This window comes from Podarcis pityusensis, assembly GCF_964106645.2.
Source record: "Podarcis pityusensis genome assembly, chromosome: 14".
NCBI classification, from domain to species: domain Eukaryota; kingdom Metazoa; phylum Chordata; class Lepidosauria; order Squamata; family Lacertidae; genus Podarcis; species Podarcis pityusensis.
The window spans coordinates 29671366-29690499 of NC_138039.1; the positions used below are offsets into that span (position 1 = coordinate 29671366).

The window sequence follows — 19134 nt, forward strand, 5'->3', positions numbered from 1 at the left end:
CAGATTGGCCTGAATCTCAGAACTGAATCAGGCCCATTTTGTGGCATTTGGATATTGGCTGGGTTGGGAGGCAATAGCCTTTGATCGCCCTGGGTCGGGCTTCCTGGAGCAATCTGGGGCTGTGAATGTGTGGGCCATTGGGCAGGAAAGAGGCAGGCAACAGCAGAGCATTTCCCACAGGGAATGCACTGGGCAAGCAGACGCAAGCAGGAGAGAAGCAGATCCCTGCAGCCAGCAGAACTGAATCCTCCTTCACCTGCTGGTCCAGACAAGCCATTTATTGATCACTCATTCTGATTTGCTTGTGAGAAGGCTAGGCTGCATTAAGCCATTGTCGTCTCACACTTTCCAGGACATTTCCATATCACTTCCTGATTTTTTTATTCATGGAAGTGCCACAAACCATCTTTAATTGTGCAACTTGAATTTGCTGGTATGGGATTGAATTCCCCTGGGGTCTTGGCTCCAATGCTAGTCTTGCATTTATGTTTGTATGAATTAATAGTTTAGATTTATTACTACATTGCACGCACACACACACACACACACACACATGCACAATGTATGCATTTATTACTACAGTGGTACCTCGGGTTACATACGCTTCAGGTTACACACTCCACTAACCCAGAAATAGTGCTTCAGGTTAAGAACTTTGCTTCAGGATAAGAACAGAAATCGTGCTCTGGCAGCGCAGTGGCAGCAGGAGGCCCCATTAGCTAAAGTGGTGCTTCAGGTTAAGAACAGTTTCAGGTTAAGAACGGACCTCCGGAACGAATTAAGTACTTAACCTGAGGTACCACTGTACCTTTATGTTCCACCTTTCTTGCAAGTGGTCCCCTCCTTCCCCATTTTTGTAGACCAAGAACATTCTACCCACCAGGATAGGCTTGCCTAACCAAAAATGTTTTTAGCAGGCAACCTAAAGAGTACAGTGAAGGCGCCTGTCTGACATCAATAGAATCACAGAATTGTAGAATCGGAAGGGACCCCAAGGGTCATCTAGTACAACCCTCTGTAACACAGGAATCTTTTGCCAAGTGTGGAATTCAAACCCACAACCCTGAGATTCAGAGTCTCGTGCTATACCAACTGTGCTATATATTAAGCATTCTAGGTGGGGGGTTCCGAAGGGTAGGTGCTGCCACAATTTCTTGCAAATGTAGATTGAGTATTACACGGCACTTATAGCAAGGCCAGTCCCAGTGGTCAAGTGGGTAATATAACCACACAGGTAAACTAGAGTTGCCATATTTCAAAAAGTGAAAATCTGGATTCCAGGGTTTCAGCCTGGCTGTGTCCAGGAAATTCCAGGCATATGGAAGCCCTAGGTAAACTGATCTGAAGCTATTCAGGGCTGAATGTATTAAGAGCAACACTTTGGCATGGTTTTTATTCTTCCTGCCTGTTCTCCCACCTCACCTGCTTCCTCAGAATTGGAGGGACTCTGCCCATTGTCTTTGCCTATTTCTCCGAATTCCTGTCTCGTGAGAAGAGAGGGGAGCATCTGAGCTGGCTCTGCATGTTCTGGATGATTGGAGCCCTCTACGCCTCCATCATGGCCTGGAGCATCATCCCGCATTACGGTAATCACCTCTGGATTCAGACGGCACCCCTGGCCTTTATCCATGTGTGGCATTCAGGCTGAGGATTTGCTTGCTGTCTATACAGCGATGCTCCCTTACGCCTGGTAGGACTGGGAGGTGGGGCCAGACTTAGCAAGGCCTAGGTCTAGGAATGCTTATACCGAGTCAGATCACTGGCTGATGGGAGATAAGCAAGTGACACCTCAAGAACACCACATGGCCTGATCTAGCTCAATACTGCATGCTCTGGCTGGCAGCAGCTGTCCAGGGTCTCAGTCAGGGGTCATCCCTAGCCCTACTCCCTGGGGTGCTCTTCAGTGAAGATACTGAGGATAAGGAATGGCCAGATCTATCTATTTCCAGTCCATCTTACTTTTGCATTATTATTTTTTTAAAAAAACACAATTCCATTCCATTTCTGTGTTAATCTGCATTCTTAAAAACAGATTTCCTCAATGTACATATTTAACGATGTGCTTTAATATATTTTTACATGGGCATCTTCTCCAAAACAGTTGCATCAAAGCACCTGTTTTGGCACACAAAGACTATTAAGAATGAGGTCGCTATGTTAGGGGAAGTGCAGAATTTGGAAGGCAAATATTTCCCCGAGAAGGGCAGATTAGGCCATGTGGTATCTTATCAAGGAGGAATCCCTTGAATTTGCAAAGGCTGGATTCCTAGACAGCTAACTTCACACATTAGTCCATGAGGTGAAGTCATTTGGTACAGGAATTCAAAAGGTCAAATCCCTCAAATTCAAATCCCTGGATACCTAAGTTCCGATTTGAACATTAGTCCAGGAGTTGCAGATCAGGACATTTTGTATAGTAATAGTAGTAATAACAACAACAACAACAACAACAACAACAACAACAACAACAACAACAACAATTTATACCCCACCCATCTGGCTGGGCTTCCCCAGCCACTCTGGGTGGCTTCCAACAAAATATTAAAATACAGTAATGCATCAGACAGTAAAAGCTTCCCTAAACAGGGCTGCCTTCAGATGTCTTCTAAAAGTCTGGTTCCCTGTAACTTGACTTCTCGCAGGAATTTGCATCCCTCCAGCATCCCTGTTGAGGCACCTTCACTACCTGGAACACCAGATGTGCTCTGCCATCTGGGAATGTTGGAGAATTCTGATGAAAACAGGAAAAAAGGAGGACATTGTTGGTGTTTGCATATTTGTTCCCATGTCCAGGATTCCAGAATGCAAATTGACCCATTGGTATTTGCTGTCAATTGGTTGCTTTCCATCAGCAAATGATCTTCAACTGATTATACTGCCCCCCCCCAAAAAAATTTGCATTGTGTTTCCCTTGCATTGAAATGAATGTGGTGGAATTGCGGCATGGCCAGGTAATTTACGTAATTAATTACACAAATCACGTAAGTCGCATAAATCTGCCACAGTGGGCAGCAAGACAAATAATGCAGTTGATGGGGGAAGACAAACCACAGTAGAACGGAAACATGACTGCATGGGACAAATTCAGGGTGGAAAGGGAAACAATGCCATCTTCCATCCCTCACTGTAGCCCCTTTCCCTTGCTTATAGGATGGGGCTTCAGTATGGGGACCAACTACCACTTCCACAGCTGGAGAGTTTTTGTGGTTGTCTGCTCTCTGCCCTGCATCGCGTCTCTGGTTGCCCTGAAGTTCATGCCAGAAAGCCCACGGTTTTTGCTGGAGGTAAGAACACATGTCTGAGAAAACAGACCTTTGCATTGTGCAGATTCTTCTAGAGGATATGCTATAAGCAAAAGAAACCAAAGGGACTGGGATTTGTTTGGCATAGGCTGCAACACCTAATGCATTTGCTCGGGTCTGGGAGCAGTGGCTCATTCTCAGGGCCCTTTGGAATATTGGTCAGTGCAGGATTTTGAGCTTACCATATCATTGCAAAATAAAAAAAATCCTTCCAGTAGCACCTTAGAGACCAACTAAGTTTGTATGTTAGAGACCAACTAAGTATGAGCTTTCATGTGCATGCACACTTCTTCAGATACATGCATGCACACGAAAGCTCGTACCAATAACAAACTTAGTTGGTCTCTAAGGTGCTACTGCAAGGAGTTTTTTTTTATTTTGTTTTGACTACGGCAGACTAACACGGCTACCTACCTGTAACTATATCATTGCAAGGCAACCAGCAGTAGGCCCCACTGAACTCAACAGGACTTGTTTTTGAGTACATATCCTTTAGAAAAACTGTTAATTGTGTAATTGCATTTTTTAAATAAAAAAAATAAGGCCTAGAAACTTGCATAGAGTTTCTCAGGATGCTTCATTCTGTGGCTAAGATGAAAATGGGGACCCCTTCTCACATTATCTGGCATAAATCAGGGAAAACTTTCCACATCATCACTTTATCTCCCTGCCAAGTTTTGCCTGCTATGCATTTTGTGTTGATGCTAAAGATCCAGGTGTGAAACCATCCAGAAGACAGCAACTCTGGTGTCCATTATGTTATAAAACAACATGCCCAATGTTGAACAGCAGCGTTGGGGAGCTCCTCTTCAGTCCAAGGGCAACTTTCCATTCTGGTTAACCTTCTGAGGGCCACATGACACTGGTGGGCAGGGCCAGAGGTACAAGTGAATGCTATTTTTACCTTTGTACAGTCAGATGGTTTCTGTACACACTCACAAACCCCTCTCCACTCAGGCAAGCAAGAGGCATTATTGGAATTCAAGGACCGGTTCCAGCTAGGCAAAAATGCTCAGGGTGTGGGAAGAGGGTGTGTGGCTTAGGGAGAGTTTCAGGGGCCACATAGAGAGGTCTGCGCGGCCACATTCAGCCCCTGGGCCAGAGGGTCCCCATTCACATTGTACAGGTATTCTCCGGCAGAATCCAGAACTTCTGCCCTTGGCTAGGACATCATCCCACTGTGGTTAAACCCATGTGACTTCCGATGGAGCCATAGCATAACTGGAGAGAAAGAGCCTGGGATCTTAAAAACATTTTCTGAAGGAAGTGCTCTTTCTGACATCCTTTGCTTTGGCCTTTCTAGATAGGCAAGCACGACGAAGCCTGGATGATCCTCAAGCAAGTCCACGACACCAACATGAGGGCCAAAGGCGAGCCAGAGAGGGTGTTTACGGTAAGCATGCTTTCTTCCTAGGAATGCACTTCCCCTCAATAGGAGACTTTGGTCAAAGTTTCGAAACCTAATTGGGTTTTTTATATACATTGCATAAAGCCCACAATCCACCTCTTTCTTCTCCCAAAGATTCAGTATGCAGATTCTAATTCAAGGTTATTTTCCAACTGGCAAACATGGTTGCCATCCAGGCAAGAAGAGCCTGTTCTCCCCGACCCAGAAGTTTGGGGCTACAACTCCCATCAACTCCAGCTAGGGATGGGCAAATCTGCCAATTTTGGCTTCTCATTTCTCCAGTCCTATGTTCCACATTTTGCCACATTTCCATGTCATCCTTGCATATATATTTTTAAAAGACCATGTGAAATGGCATACACATTTCATAGCATTTTAGTGCAAATTTCTCCTAATGCATTCAATTCCCCCCATGCATTTCTGCCCAATATACACATTTCTGTAAAACAATTTCCCCCAATATAATGCATTTGTGTATATTGCTTTCGCCAAGATGTGCATTTTTGTACATGTTACTTGGCTAGCAGACTGCATTGCAAAATTCAGAGATGTGCAAATTTCAAAAGATGGCTGTTTCAGTTGGTGTGTTTCTTTCAGAAAATGAGAATTAGGGAAATCTGCCTTTAAATGTAAACTGAATCAGATTTCTCCCTCATCCCTAAACCCAGTCACTGCTGGGTTCAAAACACCCAGAGATGTTTCATCCCAAGTCAGAACATTGGTTCATCTAGCTCAGTATAATCTGCACTGAATGACAGTGCCTCTCCAGGGTTTCAGAAAGAAGGCCTTCCTTGCCTACTTGGAGATGCCAGAAATTGAACCTTGAACCTTCTGCATGCAAAGCAGTCGCTCCGCCCCGAGCTATGCCCCTTCCCCACGTCCAATTATTTGGGAATAAGCCTCCTTGTACACTGTGGGACTTGCTTCCAAGTAAACGTATTCAGGATTGGAATGCAGAGGTGTTTATTCAGGTGACGGTTGACTCAACCCTCTGTTGTGCTGCTTCTGCGCAGTTGCTTACAAGAACCAAGCTTAGTGTGGTTGCTGTGAAGTCAAGGGCTGAATTATTATTATTTTTTTGACAAAATCTGATTTATTTCTAGAGGCAAAAACACTTTGTTAAAAATGTATAATTATAATTAATAAGAGAAATTGGACATTAGGGCTGTTAGATGGATTCACAGTATTCAGCTGAAAATAAAATCATTATTGCTTTGTTGAAAGCTCCCTGGAGCTTACTTGGTGACTTTAAATTATATACATAATTATATACATGTGCATATTTTTTACATTTATATTGACATTTTGGGAATGTTTTCCCCCCTTTTTTGAGTTTTATTTATTTAATAACGTTCTTACGTTACATCGGTAAACATTATCATATTACATTACAAGGCTTATTATAATATAATTTAGGGCTGAATATTTTGGCTTGTTTTTCTTGTTTATTCAGGTAGCCAACATAAAAACTCCAAAGCAGATAGACGAATTCATTGAAATACAGTGTTCCACAGGGACGTGGTACCAGCGTTCTTTTGTTAGAGTGACAACCACCCTCAAACAGGTATGGGAGGGGGATGGTGGTGGCACCTGAATGCACACAACAACCAGTAATGATTGATTGCCTAGATCTGTCATTGTGCTACCTGCCCACACAATGAACAGGTCACGGGATTGCAACCTTTCCTGATTACATCTGGGTGCAGTACCTTGACCACCCAGCCTATTAATCAACAAATATTTGGTTTCATGTAAGGCTCTCAACTCAACAGAGATTTTTAAGTGGATCAACCACCTGCGTTTTTACCAAGCGATTCATTGCATATAGATTATGTTATATTATCAGCTTCGGTAAAGGTGTCTTCCTGACATACTGAAATAAGTGTAAGTGTAAAGGTAAAGGGACCCCTGACCATTAGGTCCAGTCGTGGCTGACTCTGGGGCTGCAGCGCTCATCTGGCATTATTGGCCAAGGGAGCCGGCGTACAGCTTCCGGGTCATGTGGCCAGCATGACTAAGCCACTTCTGGCGAACCAGAGCAGCGCACAGAAACGCTGTTTACCTTCCTGCCGGAGCGATACATATTTATCTACTTGCACTTTGACGTGCTTTCGAACTGCTAGGTTGGCAGTGTAAGTGTGCATTGGAATTAATAAATAACACTTTCACATGCTGTTAAGTGGGGGGGGGGGGAACGGGACTATATTTGTTGGAAGATCTTTAATACCATATTTAAGGCAAAGTACCTTTCATATTTTATTTTTTGGTTCCCTATTCCAGTGATACACCAGAACTTAATTGCCTCTGACAGTGACCTCAATTTAAATTATTTAAATTGCCCCATAGATTAATCAACCAAGCTTCAGTTGATTTATGTCATAGTGGGTTTTAAAGCAAATGTAGGATTTGAGATAAATAAATCCTGCTTCACTGAATCTAGCCAGCTAGCTACAATGTAAAAACACGGAATGAAAATACTCATAATAAATTATTCGCCATTTCCACAAACAAACAGGTATTTGTTTTTCATTTTTGGAGATGATACATTAGAAGTTAGTTTTCTTAGGACTTTTTCTGTAACTGATTCTTTGGACAATGCTTTTCTTTTAGGTTATGGACAATGTAATATACTGTCTGACAGCCCAGTACAGAATGAATACGCTGTTCCTGGCAATTGTGTGGTTCTCAATGGCCTTAAGGTATGTGCCTTGGAATTCACAAACCTGTTATTAACCAGAGAGTTGGAAGATCATCCAGTCCAACCCTGCAAGAAATCTCTTAGTACAGCATCCCTCATAGCTGGCTATCCAGCATGTGCTAAAAACCTTAAATAAAGGAGGACCCACTGCTTTCCAAGGCAGTCTGTTCTAATATTGATACAAAGGAAGCTACCTTATAGTGAATCATACTGTGGGTCCCTCTAGCTCAGTGGTTCTCAACCTGTGGGTCCCCAGATGTTGTTGGACTACAACTCCCATCATCCCTGAGCTCTTGCTAGCTAGGAGTGATGGGAGTTGTGGTTCAACGACATCTGGGGACCCACAGGTTGAGAAAGGTTGCTCTAGCTCAATATTGTCTACACTGACTGGCAGTGGTTCTTCCAATTTTTAGAGATGACTCTTTCCCAACCCTCCCTGGAGATGGATATGATTGAACTTGGGACGTCTGCAAACCGACTGGGTGTTCTACCACTAAGCTGCAGCTTATCCCACAAGCAGAGGCTCTCAGGTTTCATCTCCAGCATTTCCTAGTAAGGACAAAAAAGACTTCTGTCTGAAACCCCAGAAAGCCGCTGGCAGCGAGTCTAGGCTAGGCTATGGTTACCAGATGTCCCCGTCTCCCAGGGACAGTCCCTGGATTTACAAATCTGTCCCCGGACAAAATCTGTCCCCAGAATGTCCCCGGATTTCATTCAATGTCCCTGGATTTATATTTTAAGTGTTGTAGATTTATTAGTAGGGAACGAATGTTGCGTGATTGGTTCAATGGCACAAGACACAGCATATGGGAACTTCAGGCAAGGCAAAATGGCTGGCGCCACAGCAGCTAGCAGCTCCTGAAGCCAGCTAGAGCCAACTGTGCTACCAGGCTGGCTCCGGGCTGCTGAGACTGCAGCTGCCACTGTCGACGGTGAACTGGGGACACCCAGTGCGTCAACTGGGGGAACTACTGACACACACACACCCCGTGACCCAAATCAAGCCGGGAGCGAAAGCACCCAGCCACCTGGCCGACTGCCCAATGGCACTCTGTGGCCAGGAAAACCCCAGAGCCAACGAAGGGAGAAGGAGGAGAGGAGAAGGAGAAGGAAGACAGAGAAAGAGGAAGGAGAAAAAAGGTGGAAGCCCCGACCTTGCCGCGCTACGTCTGCTGCCGAGGAGAGGTAGGAGAGCACCAGGAGGGCAAGGATATGTGGCCGAGACGAGGCCCGATCCAAGCCTACTCCATGGTGGCTAGCACTTTAAGAGAGCAGGCTGGGGCCCAGAGGAAGACTGTGCAACAGAAGAGACCACAGAAGAGAAGACATTACTTCTTAATTATTTTTTAAAATAATTTTTCTTTTAATAACATTTCTTTTCTCTTTTCAAAAAGAAAAGAAAAAGTGTCCCCGGATTTTTTGAAAAAAATCTGGTAACCTTAGTCTAGAAATACTGAACTTGAAGTACCAATGGTTTGACTTGTTATAAGGGAACTGCCTAGTTTCCTGTGGGTAAAGTCTGCCTGAGACATTTCGCCAGTCTTAGCAAAACAAATATTTGCTCCTTTTGATAGACTTTGCCTGTTTCCTCAGAGCAACAAGCATTCAAATCAGAAATACAGGAAGCTGCCTTATAACCTTTGCAAGGCTAAATAAGAGCAGCAGGAACCTGTCCTGAACATTTCAGAGATAGTTTATTTTCCCACCATTATCTTTTGGGAAGGTTAGGAACTTAGGAAGCTGCCATATACTGAGTATTGATTGGCAGTGCCTCTCCTGGGTTTCAGGAGAGCCCTACCAGAAGATGAACCTAGACTGAACCTGGGATCTTCTGTATTCAAGGCATATTCCACATTACTGAACTGCAGCCTTTCCCCCAAAGACCTTGTTTTTGTTGTTTAGTTGTTTAGTCGTGTCTGACTCTTCGTGATCCCATGGACCAGAGCACACCAGGCACTCCTGTCTTCCACTGCCTCCCGCAGTTTGGCCAAACTCATGCTGGTAGCTTCGAGAACACTATCCAACCATCTCGTCCTCTGTCGTCCCCTTCTCCTTCTGCCCTCAATCTTTCCCAACATCAGGGTCTTTTCCAGGGAGTCTTCTCTTCTCATGAGGTGGCCAAAGTATTGGAGCCTCAGCTTCAGGATCTGTCCTTCCAGTGAGCACTCAGGGCTGATTTCCTTAAGAATGGATAGGTTTGATCTTCTTGCAGTCCATGGGACTCTCAAGAGTCTCCTCCAGCACCATAATTCAAAAGCATCAATTCTTCGGCGAAGACCTAGGCTTAGACCCAAAGACCTAGGAACATAGAAATCTGCCTTATACCAGGTCAGACCCTTGGTCTGTCTAGTCCAGTACTGTCTACACAGACTGGCAGTAGTTCTCCAAGGGTTCAGGCAGAAACCCAGCCCTAGAATAGAAAAAAATTCAGCAGGCATTTAAAAGTTGAAACAGAAGGCATCTGCTGAATCTCCACAAAACTGGGCTTATGACACAAGAGGCTCAGTTTCTTGTTGTTGTCAAATGGGACTTGTCAACTTGGGGGGTGACCAATGATGCTTCTGCAGATGACCTCAGCTGGGAGATAAGGGTTCAAGGTGGTACCCTGGACCTAAGTTATCGGTATTCATACAAAGACCCTCAACCTGGATCAGTAGTAGATGGGCAGTCAGTGCAGATGTTTTAACACTGATGCCACATATTCTTAGCCAGATGCCTCCTTCAGCAATCTGGCTGCCACAGTCTTCACCAGCTGGAGCTTCAGAGCCAGGTCCAAGCGCAGCCCCACAAACAGCTCATTGAAGCAATCTAGCCTTGAGGTTATCGAAGCATGGGTAACAGTTGTCAGTTCGCTGTGTCACAGTTCTCTTCTTCCTCTTGCAGTTACTATGGCCTTATCGTCTGGTTCCCTGACATGATACGGTACTACCAAGAAGAAGCGTATAAGTCCCGCGAGAAAGTATTTAATGGGGAATCAGTGAAGGATATCACCTTCAACTTCACCTTGGAAAATCAAATCCACCGGAATGGGACATATTTCAATGACAAGTGAGCCATCACACCCCACCTCACCAAAACAGATGCAAATGTTTGCTTATATGTGCAGCGTCCTGTGGGAGCTACTATCCCACTGATCCTGGCTGTGGCAGCACCTTGGAACGACCAGAGATGATGGAAGTCACTTCATGATGGAGATCAGTGAGAGATTACCCGTGTGGTGCCCTTGAGCTCCCTTGAGCACCCTTGAGGTTTATCTCTGGTGCCCACAGAGACTCTGAACCTCTTATTGCCCCTTTAGTCATGAGGGAGAGTGTGTGGCTACTTTTTCTCCCTGGAAAAATATAGAGAGCTGAAGGAGGAAATAAGAAGGAGGACATACTTTCCCACTTCCTCTTTCAGCTCTATGTGCTTTTCAAGGCCCAGATCCTTTGGGAAAGTGGTTTGTATATTCATACTCTCTCTCTCTCTCTCTCTCTCTCTCTCTCTCTGTGTGTGTGTGTGTGTGTGTGTGTGAGAGAGAGAGAGAGAGAGAGAGAGAGAGAGAGAGAGAGAGAGAGAGAGAGAGATCTCCAGGGGACAGGTGAGAGGAGTGACCAGAAGGGTTGTTGCCAGGTAATGGTGGCTGGTGCTGATTGGGACGGGTAGGGTGGAAGGCAGTGAGCCCAGCAATAAATGGAGCCAGAGCAAATGGTGTGCAGAACCCACTAAGTCTAGTTTCCCCCTCCACCCTCCTCCCTGCTGAGTTCTACAGGGGTAACACCAAGACTTTGCAGGAGGAAGCTGATAGTCAGTGCCACCCCTGGGCTAGTTGCACATAAGAAGTCTGGCAGGTGGGAGTAGGCAGAGGTTGGGAGGATAGTGCTTCATTTGCCTAAGTGGCTTAGCCTCCAGTGGCACTTGCTGAAAGAGTCACATCCATTGCTGTGCCTCCTTTTGCCTCTTGGCCATCCATGTTTGCCTTTGGCTCTGCCAGTCGATGATTTGTGGCCCCTGGAAAGGTTCCATAGGAGATGGAATGGCCCTTGAGCTTTTGTCCTTGTATGAGATAAAGAGTGACCCATAGACATAATAACAGCAGCAACTGATGAAAATACTGTTTTTGCTAATTCAACATCTATACTGGGAAATCAACTTGGATATCTGTTATGATCTAAATGAATTAAATTACACATGCTGATAAACTTTTCTTCAAGGAGCCATAATATTTTAAAATCACCTTTGGACATACTGACATCCAGTGGTCATGTAAGGAAAGGCACATCTAGGGCCAGTTCCCACATTACTTTTTTCTGAAATATCATATTAAGGCATATATTGCAGCTGAAACCAGGGATGTAGAAATTTGCTTGGTTCTCATTTTTTATGAGAATCAAGCAGATTGGAAATTCCCAAACCCGTATGCAAACCAAAACACAACACTCTTTTGAAAGTTGCACTACTCTGAACTTTGCAATGTAGTCGCCAACCAAAGAATGCAGGCAAAATGTATATATTAATGAAAAGTGCATGTAAAAATGTGCATATTTAGTGAAGAGAGCATAGAAAAAGGTATTCTATTATGGAGGAATTGCTTGGACAAAAAAATTCACACATACCTATTATTATTATTATAAAAAATTGCAACTGTCCACATAAGAAGGCTCTGTCCATGTTCACTCTGTCTTGGCTATATTTGGTTGCATCAGTTGTCCATCTTTTTTTAAATAATGTTTTTTATTCTTATTTTTCATAGTACAAGCAAGTAAACTTCCACCACATTGACAAGTTCTTCCCTGTTGGTAAGAATCAGGTGCAAGATAGTCAATCCCCTTGTTGCTTCTTACAACCTTCTGGGAAATGAAATTGTCAACAAGGCAATTGAGTTTGTTGGGCCTTACATTCCTGGCAGACTTTGAGTTTCAGCTATCCTGGCATCTGTTGGAACTCAAATCAATAATCAATAAGAGAGAAATCACACAGAGGTATAGAGAGATACCAAATGGAGTCTTTCTTTCAACATATTTATTTTTGTTCACTGAAAGTACCCTCCCCCTAATGAGCCATGGGTAGTAAATGATTTTGGAGTGAAGTTAAAGTGTTTGCATATGAAACAAAGCTGAATTAGATTGCATCAAACTCACTGTCTTGGCCTCTGGTATCTTAAATTGTGTGTGTTTATTTTTATTTTTTTTAAAGTTCAGGGATAGGCTCTTGCTTCAAATGAAGATGATGGTGAGTTATTTTCTATGTTTCAGGTTCATCAAAATGAAGTTTCGAGATGTGACTTTTGAGGACTCTGTGTTTGAGGAATGCTACTTTGAAGATGTGACATCGAGCGAGACCTTTTTTAAGAACTGCACCATTATAAAAACTGTCTTCTTTAACACAGGTAATGTGGGAGAGTGTGTGTTTCTGTGTTGGCAAAGTGCATCTGCTGGCTTCTGACTGTGTTTTCATTTATAGAAAAGCGGAATGAAGTGAAGAGATAAGACTGGGAAGAAATCATAATAACTTTGATCTGGTCTGTTTTTGCAGTACACAATAACTTAAGCACCATTGTTCCCTGTTTATCAGGAATGGTAACAGATTTTTGGTATCTGGTCCTGCTGCTGCCTTTGGGGAATATTTTCTGAACAAGTTAGTATGCGTGACTAGGCCTTCCATTCTTCAGATTTCAGATACTCCCTTTGGTCTCGCGAAGTTAGATGGGCGTGTGTTATATCTTAAGGGCTCCCCTCTGTAAATGATAATGCAAGTCACTTTACTTACTTCAAAAAAAATATCACATGTTGTTTGGGGACCCTGCTGTGCATTTTTCTGAATGGTGCACTAGACATCTGCTCCAAAGTTTAATAGGGGACACAGCCATGTCAGTGTGCATCACACCATGTGACAAAATTATGTACTTTATTCCGGCATACTTTCCTGCCTTTTTATGGGTGAATCATGGGAGAACAGAAACCTGCTTATATGGAAAGGGTTGTTGTTGTTTAGTCATTTAGTTGTGTCCAACTCTTCGTGACCCCATGGACCAGAGCACATCAGGCACTCCTGTCTTCCACTGCCTCCCGCAGTTTGGTCAAACTCATGCTGGTAGCTTCGAGAACACTGTCCAACCATCTCGTCCTCTGTCGTCCCCTTCTCCTTGTGCCCTCAATCTTTCCTTGTGCCCTTGTGCCCTTTTTATGGGTGAATCATGGGAGAATAGAAGCCTGCTTATATGGAAAGGGTAGGGGAGTAGCAACATTGTCCAATGACGTTCGTTGGGACGCCCACTGGTGCAAATGAAATTTGCCGTGACGTGGCAATCTATCCATCAAAAAGTCACACTTCCAGGAAAAGTATCACAGTAATTCCCATGTTTGAATGCAGTATGAGTTCCATCCATCCACCCATCTTTCTCTCTCTCCCCGCCCCCCTAGACCTCTACAAGCATAAATTTGTCGAATGCAAGTTTGTGAATGCCACCTTCTTGGAGCAGAAGAAGGGCTGCCACATGGATTTTGAGAGGGACAACGACTTCCTGGTTTACCTTGTTGGCTTCTTAGGCAGCCTCTCAGTCTTGCCAGGCAACATTATCTCAGCCCTGCTGATGGACAAAATAGGTCGGATCAAGATGATTGGTGAGTGGGGAGGGATGACATATGTCAATGTGGGAGTGGTCAGAAAGGTCCCCCCCCCCACGTGGTTTAGTTGGTCTCATGCCAAAAATCTTCTTTCCAATTTCCCAAAACTCTTCCTCCATTGAGAAGGAGGTTTTCACTTATTGTGCCTTGCCCTCAGGGCACTTTAGAATCTGTGTCAGCACAGGAACTTGAGCTTACCATCCCATTGAAAGGTTTGCCAAGAGTGGTGGGGGCTGGTGCCCATTGGAACTGGTAGGGCAGAAGGCAGGGAGCCCAACAGTAGGTGGCGCCAGAGCCAATGGCAGGCAGAGCCAACAAGCTCACCCCTCCTCTTCCCTGCTGAGTGCTGCAAGGGTCAACACTGAGACTAAGGAGGAGAAAGCTGACAGCCAGGGCCACCCCCTATATCAAGTGTTATTCCTTCACATTTGAGCTTGTCTTATTTCTCTTCTTTATATTTTTTTATTAAATTTTCTGTTTTACAATTTAGAATATTCATTTAAACAACCTTAAAGTATAAAAAACTCCCCTTCATCTCTTTCCATGGTTCATTTTGCATAACATAAATCCCTTCATATTTTATATAAACTAAACCATTCAGTGGGACGCGGGTGGTGCTGTGGTCTAAACGACAGGGTGAGCTCCCGTTGTTCGGTCCCAGCTCCTGCCCACCTAGCAGTTCGAAAGCACGTCAAAGTGCAAGTAGATAAATAGGTACTGCTCCGGCGGGAAGGTAAACGGCATTTCTGTGTGCTGCTCTGGTTCACCAGAAGCGGCTTAGTCATGCTGGCCACATGACCCGGAAGCTGTCTGCGGACAAACGCTGGCTCCCTCGGCCTATAGAGTGAGATGAGCGCACAACCCCAGAGTCGTTCGCAACTGGACCTAATGGTCAGGGGTACCTTTACCTTTTTAAACCATTCAGTATTCCATTATTACATCCATCTAAACTTATTTACACTGTTGAATTTATATTAATGCTGCCAACGTTTTCAAGTGTACACAATCGCCCCTCACCATATATTCAATAAACCTTTCCCAATCTTCTTTAAACATATGTTCTTCTTGGTTTCTTATTTGGTGTGTTAGGTCTACAAGCTGCGCATATTCCATCAGTTTAAGTTGCCATTCTTCTTTGGTTGGGACCTCACTCATTTTCCATTTTGGGGCTAACAAAACATGGGCCGCAGTAGTGGCATACATTAACCTTGTCTTATCTCTCCCTGCCTCCTCTTTTGTTCTTTCTTGCAGGGGGTTCCATGCTGATCTCTGCCGTGTGCTGCTTCTTCCTGTTTTTTGGCAACAGTGAGTCGGCCATGATTGGCTGGCAGTGCCTATTTTGTGGTACCAGCATTGCTGCCTGGAATGCCCTGGATGTGATCACTGTGGAGCTGTACCCCACACATAAAAGGTGACTCTTCCCAGCAACCTCCCTTGGGGTTAGGAAGGAGGGTGGAGACACACACAGGGAGATTTCCAGGGGCTGAAGCTTTTTAGCATGGTCCTTCACAATTTGAGAACAAACCAGTGTAAATCTGGAGCTGTTGGCAGTGGCATCGTTGGGGGGACGGAAGTAGGTTTGGGGTGAAGCACTACTGCTTATTTCACAGCGCAGGAGAGGACGTTATTATCTGGCGCTCTGTTTACTAATCTCCTGCATGCCAAATTGTTTTTAAAAAGCCCTTTCTCAGCAAAAAGAATTCACTGTGCTGGTCTGCAAACCATATCAATATAAAACCAAGCAAAAAAAATCATAAAAACCACTTGAAAGCAAATACAGTGGTACCTCAGGTTAAGAACTTAATTCGTTCTGGAAGTCTGTTCTTAACCTGAAACTGTTCTTAACCTGAAACACCACTTTAGATAATGGGGCCTCCCGCTGGTGTTGCGCTGCCGCTGCGCAATTTCTGTCGTGAAGCAAAGTTCTTAACCCGAGGTACTATTTCTAGGTTAGTGGAGTCTGTAACCTGAAGCGTATGTAACCCAAGGTACCACTGTATATATATTTAAACCAAGGATGCACCAATGTGGTGAACTGAACTAAAGATTGGGAAAATAAGAGCCTGATCAGAAGCCAAAATTGACATATCCGCCCATCCCTACAGCAAACTTGGCTGACTGTAAAAGTGGCCAATTCATGGGGGAGAAGGCTATCAATGGCTACTAGCCACAAGTGGAGGTACTCGCTATGCTCTACCTCCACTGGGAGTCACCAGTGGGGAGAATTGCTCTCAGGTCCTGCCTACAGGCTTCCTGTTGGAGCATATGATTGACCACTGTGAGAATGGGATGCTGGGCTAGATGGACCTTTGGCCCTATCCACCAGGACTCTTCTAACCTTCTTAGGTGGCTGTGTTGCTTTGGAGGTTAATATGAAGAGGTCCTTCCCTTCACAATGGACCACTGGACCACTGCCTCTTGGACCGTTCCCATTTTAAACTCCCTTTCCTTTCTCTTCCTTCTCCACAGAGCCACAGCCTTTGGCATCCTCAACGGGCTCTGCAAAATTGGGGCCATCTTCGGGAACGCTATCTTTGCCTCCTTTGTTGGGATAACCAAAGTGGTCCCCATCCTCCTGGCATCCTCCGCTCTGGTGGCAGGAGGCCTCCTTGCCCTGAGGCTGCCAGAGACTCGCGACCAAGTCCTGATGTGAGCCGCCCAAAGGAAACGTCAATAGACAGGGACGAGATGCATTTAGAAGAAAATCGGGGGAAAGCCTGTCAATATTTCTCTGCCGATACCTCAGATCTGAGGAGGGAGGGGGAGGAAGAGGCACCCCGCTGAGATAATGTTAACCCCTTAGTTCTAGGACTGTTGTGAAGTGGTGATGGAGCCCGCCTGTCTAGGGCTGCACCCGCACGCGCACACCCTGAGCTTTGCTCATTGCTTCAAAGCTATCACTTGTTAGGGGGTGAAGCCCCATTTCCCCTCTGAATGTGTGTGAACATCTCAGGCACTAAACCAGTAACAGAAGAAGAAGCTGCCTCGTGATCGTGCATGTTTGTCTAGATGTGTGCATTGTGATGGGTGGCACTGGGAAGTGAGCCATTCCTCACACAAGTGACCCTCTCAGAGCTCAGCTGAATGGCTTGATGTCTACATTTCTATAGCTTTCCGGGCAATTAGCAAAAAGAAAAGGGGGGATGAATATAGTTTTAAAACTGAAGCCCATTCACCAATGGTAGCTGGTCCTCAAGAGAGATCAAAAACCAGATGGTTTATTCAGGGGCAAGGCTACCCTTCTGGGGAGTCAACAGCCATTGACTTACATTTTGCAGAGGGCGGCCTCGTATTTCGAGAACCAAAACTGAGACGCCCAACATAGCTTGTTGTGTTTCCTCAAGGAAAGCTGCTGGTCCTTTCATACATTGGATTTCCAAGTTGTCTAAAGCAACCATCACCACCTCTCTCTCATAGGTATGCAAGGGAATCTGTAGGAGATTCTGCACACACACTTTCCATTTCATTCTCATCAAGTAGTTTTCAAAAAAACAAAACAAAACAAAAAAACAACCACAGAGATATTCCAACTGTCCACAATAATTTTAACTGGATCTTGGGAGAGAGGAAGGCTAACACAAGTTTAAGCCATCAGTCAGTATTTCAAATGCGTTGAGTTTGGGGGCATCACTATATTAAAAGAGTATAAATTGTTGTTGGTTTTGATCTAGTTTCATTCATGTACCGTTCCTTGAGCATCTTATGACTCCTGAAACCAAATATGTACATATCCTGCAGTGTAAATAGAGCGCTTTCTGGGGGAGGGGGATATTTGATCAAGTATAGAGTATGGTATCTGCAGGAATTTACCAGTATTATAGCCATATTAACAAATGATAAATGTCTGAGTTACTTATATGTAGACTGCCATCTTACTGGACCACTCTAAAGCACAGTTTGGGGAGTAGCCATTTAAATTGTTTTTTTGGAGATTTGCACTCGACAGAAGGTTGTCATATGGCATGGCTGGATCTGCCCCTTCAGCCAAGGTTGAAAGAATAAAAAAAAAACCTTCAGGTTTCAGGACTTGTTGGTCTCGAACTGTCTTATACTCAAGAGATCCAAGCTTGGCTGCAGAATGGAATGGACCATGTTTTGTGGCAAAAGCAGAGAGCAACATCACTGGCATCCGGCATCAAGAATGGCTGGATGGTAGACCAAAGGATGCTGAGCACTGCTTTGCGCTGTTGTTGATGAGGCCATGAGGACTCTGAGGGAATGATGGAAGATACAATGCACCTTGATGCTTTTATGAAATGTCCGTTCCCAACGGGGAGCCAAAGACTCTCCCCAACAAAGGCTTTGCTTCTATACTAATTCATCTAAAATGGACGGAGGCTTTGCTACGAAGGATTTCCTTCGTTGGAGATGATAGCGTTTTAAAAATAAATAATAATAATCAGGAAAAATGAGCCATCCTCAGAGAGCTGCAGTGCAAACTAGCCTCTCATTACATAATAACTCTTCTCTGGGCATAGTCAGAGTTGAAAATCAGCTGATTTATGCACATTCTCAGATTGCATGGACCACATTTTCTTCTTCGTTCTACTCAATGAGCTTTAAAGCCCTGGTTGCTTCCTTCCTGGCGTTAAAAAGAAAAAGAAAAAGCCATATTGTCTTTTCCAACCTTAGAGAAAAAAAGGACAGGGCTGATTCCAAATGCAGACCTGCATTTCTCTGTTTTCCTCTTCTGACTCTGCATCTATATGGACGCCTTCATATCTGTGTTGACACTTCCTCCTGATAGCTGTGGGATCTGGGGCTATAGCATAATATGTACAGAAGACATGTATTCAATAGATGTTGTCACCATCCAGGAACCTGCACTATAAAATTCTTTTTTGGGGGGTGGGGGTGGGGGAAGGATCAATTGTCATGAAAACGCTGTTTTGTAATCCTTTGTCAACCTCCACTGAATGTGTCCACTACTTTGAAGAAATTCATGTCATGCAATGAAATTGCAATAAATGTAAACCAAACGTGGTGTATTTGAAGGTTACATTTATCTGTAGTTTTCTTAAGCCATATTCACAAGTAATTCTGGCTACCGACCTTTTTTCCTGTGCTGAAACAGGTTTGTGTCCTCCTCTCCCCCACCAAAATAATGGGGGGGGATAAGGG

The 19134-nt window shown here is 44.4% G+C and overlaps 1 protein-coding gene across 1 annotated transcript in view; it reads left to right on the forward strand.

Moving 5' to 3' along the window:
* Positions 1 to 18229, forward strand: part of SV2B (synaptic vesicle glycoprotein 2B) — a 75828-nt gene extending 57599 nt beyond the window's left edge. Inside the window, exons 4-13 of the mRNA XM_080982141.1 lie at positions 1435 to 1586; positions 3151 to 3284; positions 4606 to 4695; positions 6164 to 6274; positions 7321 to 7409; positions 10292 to 10456; positions 12643 to 12776; positions 13810 to 14010; positions 15265 to 15424; positions 16483 to 18229. Of these exons, the coding sequence (XP_080838267.1) occupies positions 1435 to 1586; positions 3151 to 3284; positions 4606 to 4695; positions 6164 to 6274; positions 7321 to 7409; positions 10292 to 10456; positions 12643 to 12776; positions 13810 to 14010; positions 15265 to 15424; positions 16483 to 16666 (1420 nt within the window). The 3' untranslated portion in view covers positions 16667 to 18229. The remainder of the gene's footprint in view (positions 1 to 1434; positions 1587 to 3150; positions 3285 to 4605; positions 4696 to 6163; positions 6275 to 7320; positions 7410 to 10291; positions 10457 to 12642; positions 12777 to 13809; positions 14011 to 15264; positions 15425 to 16482) is intronic.
* The last annotated feature ends 905 nt before the right edge of the window (positions 18230 to 19134 follow it).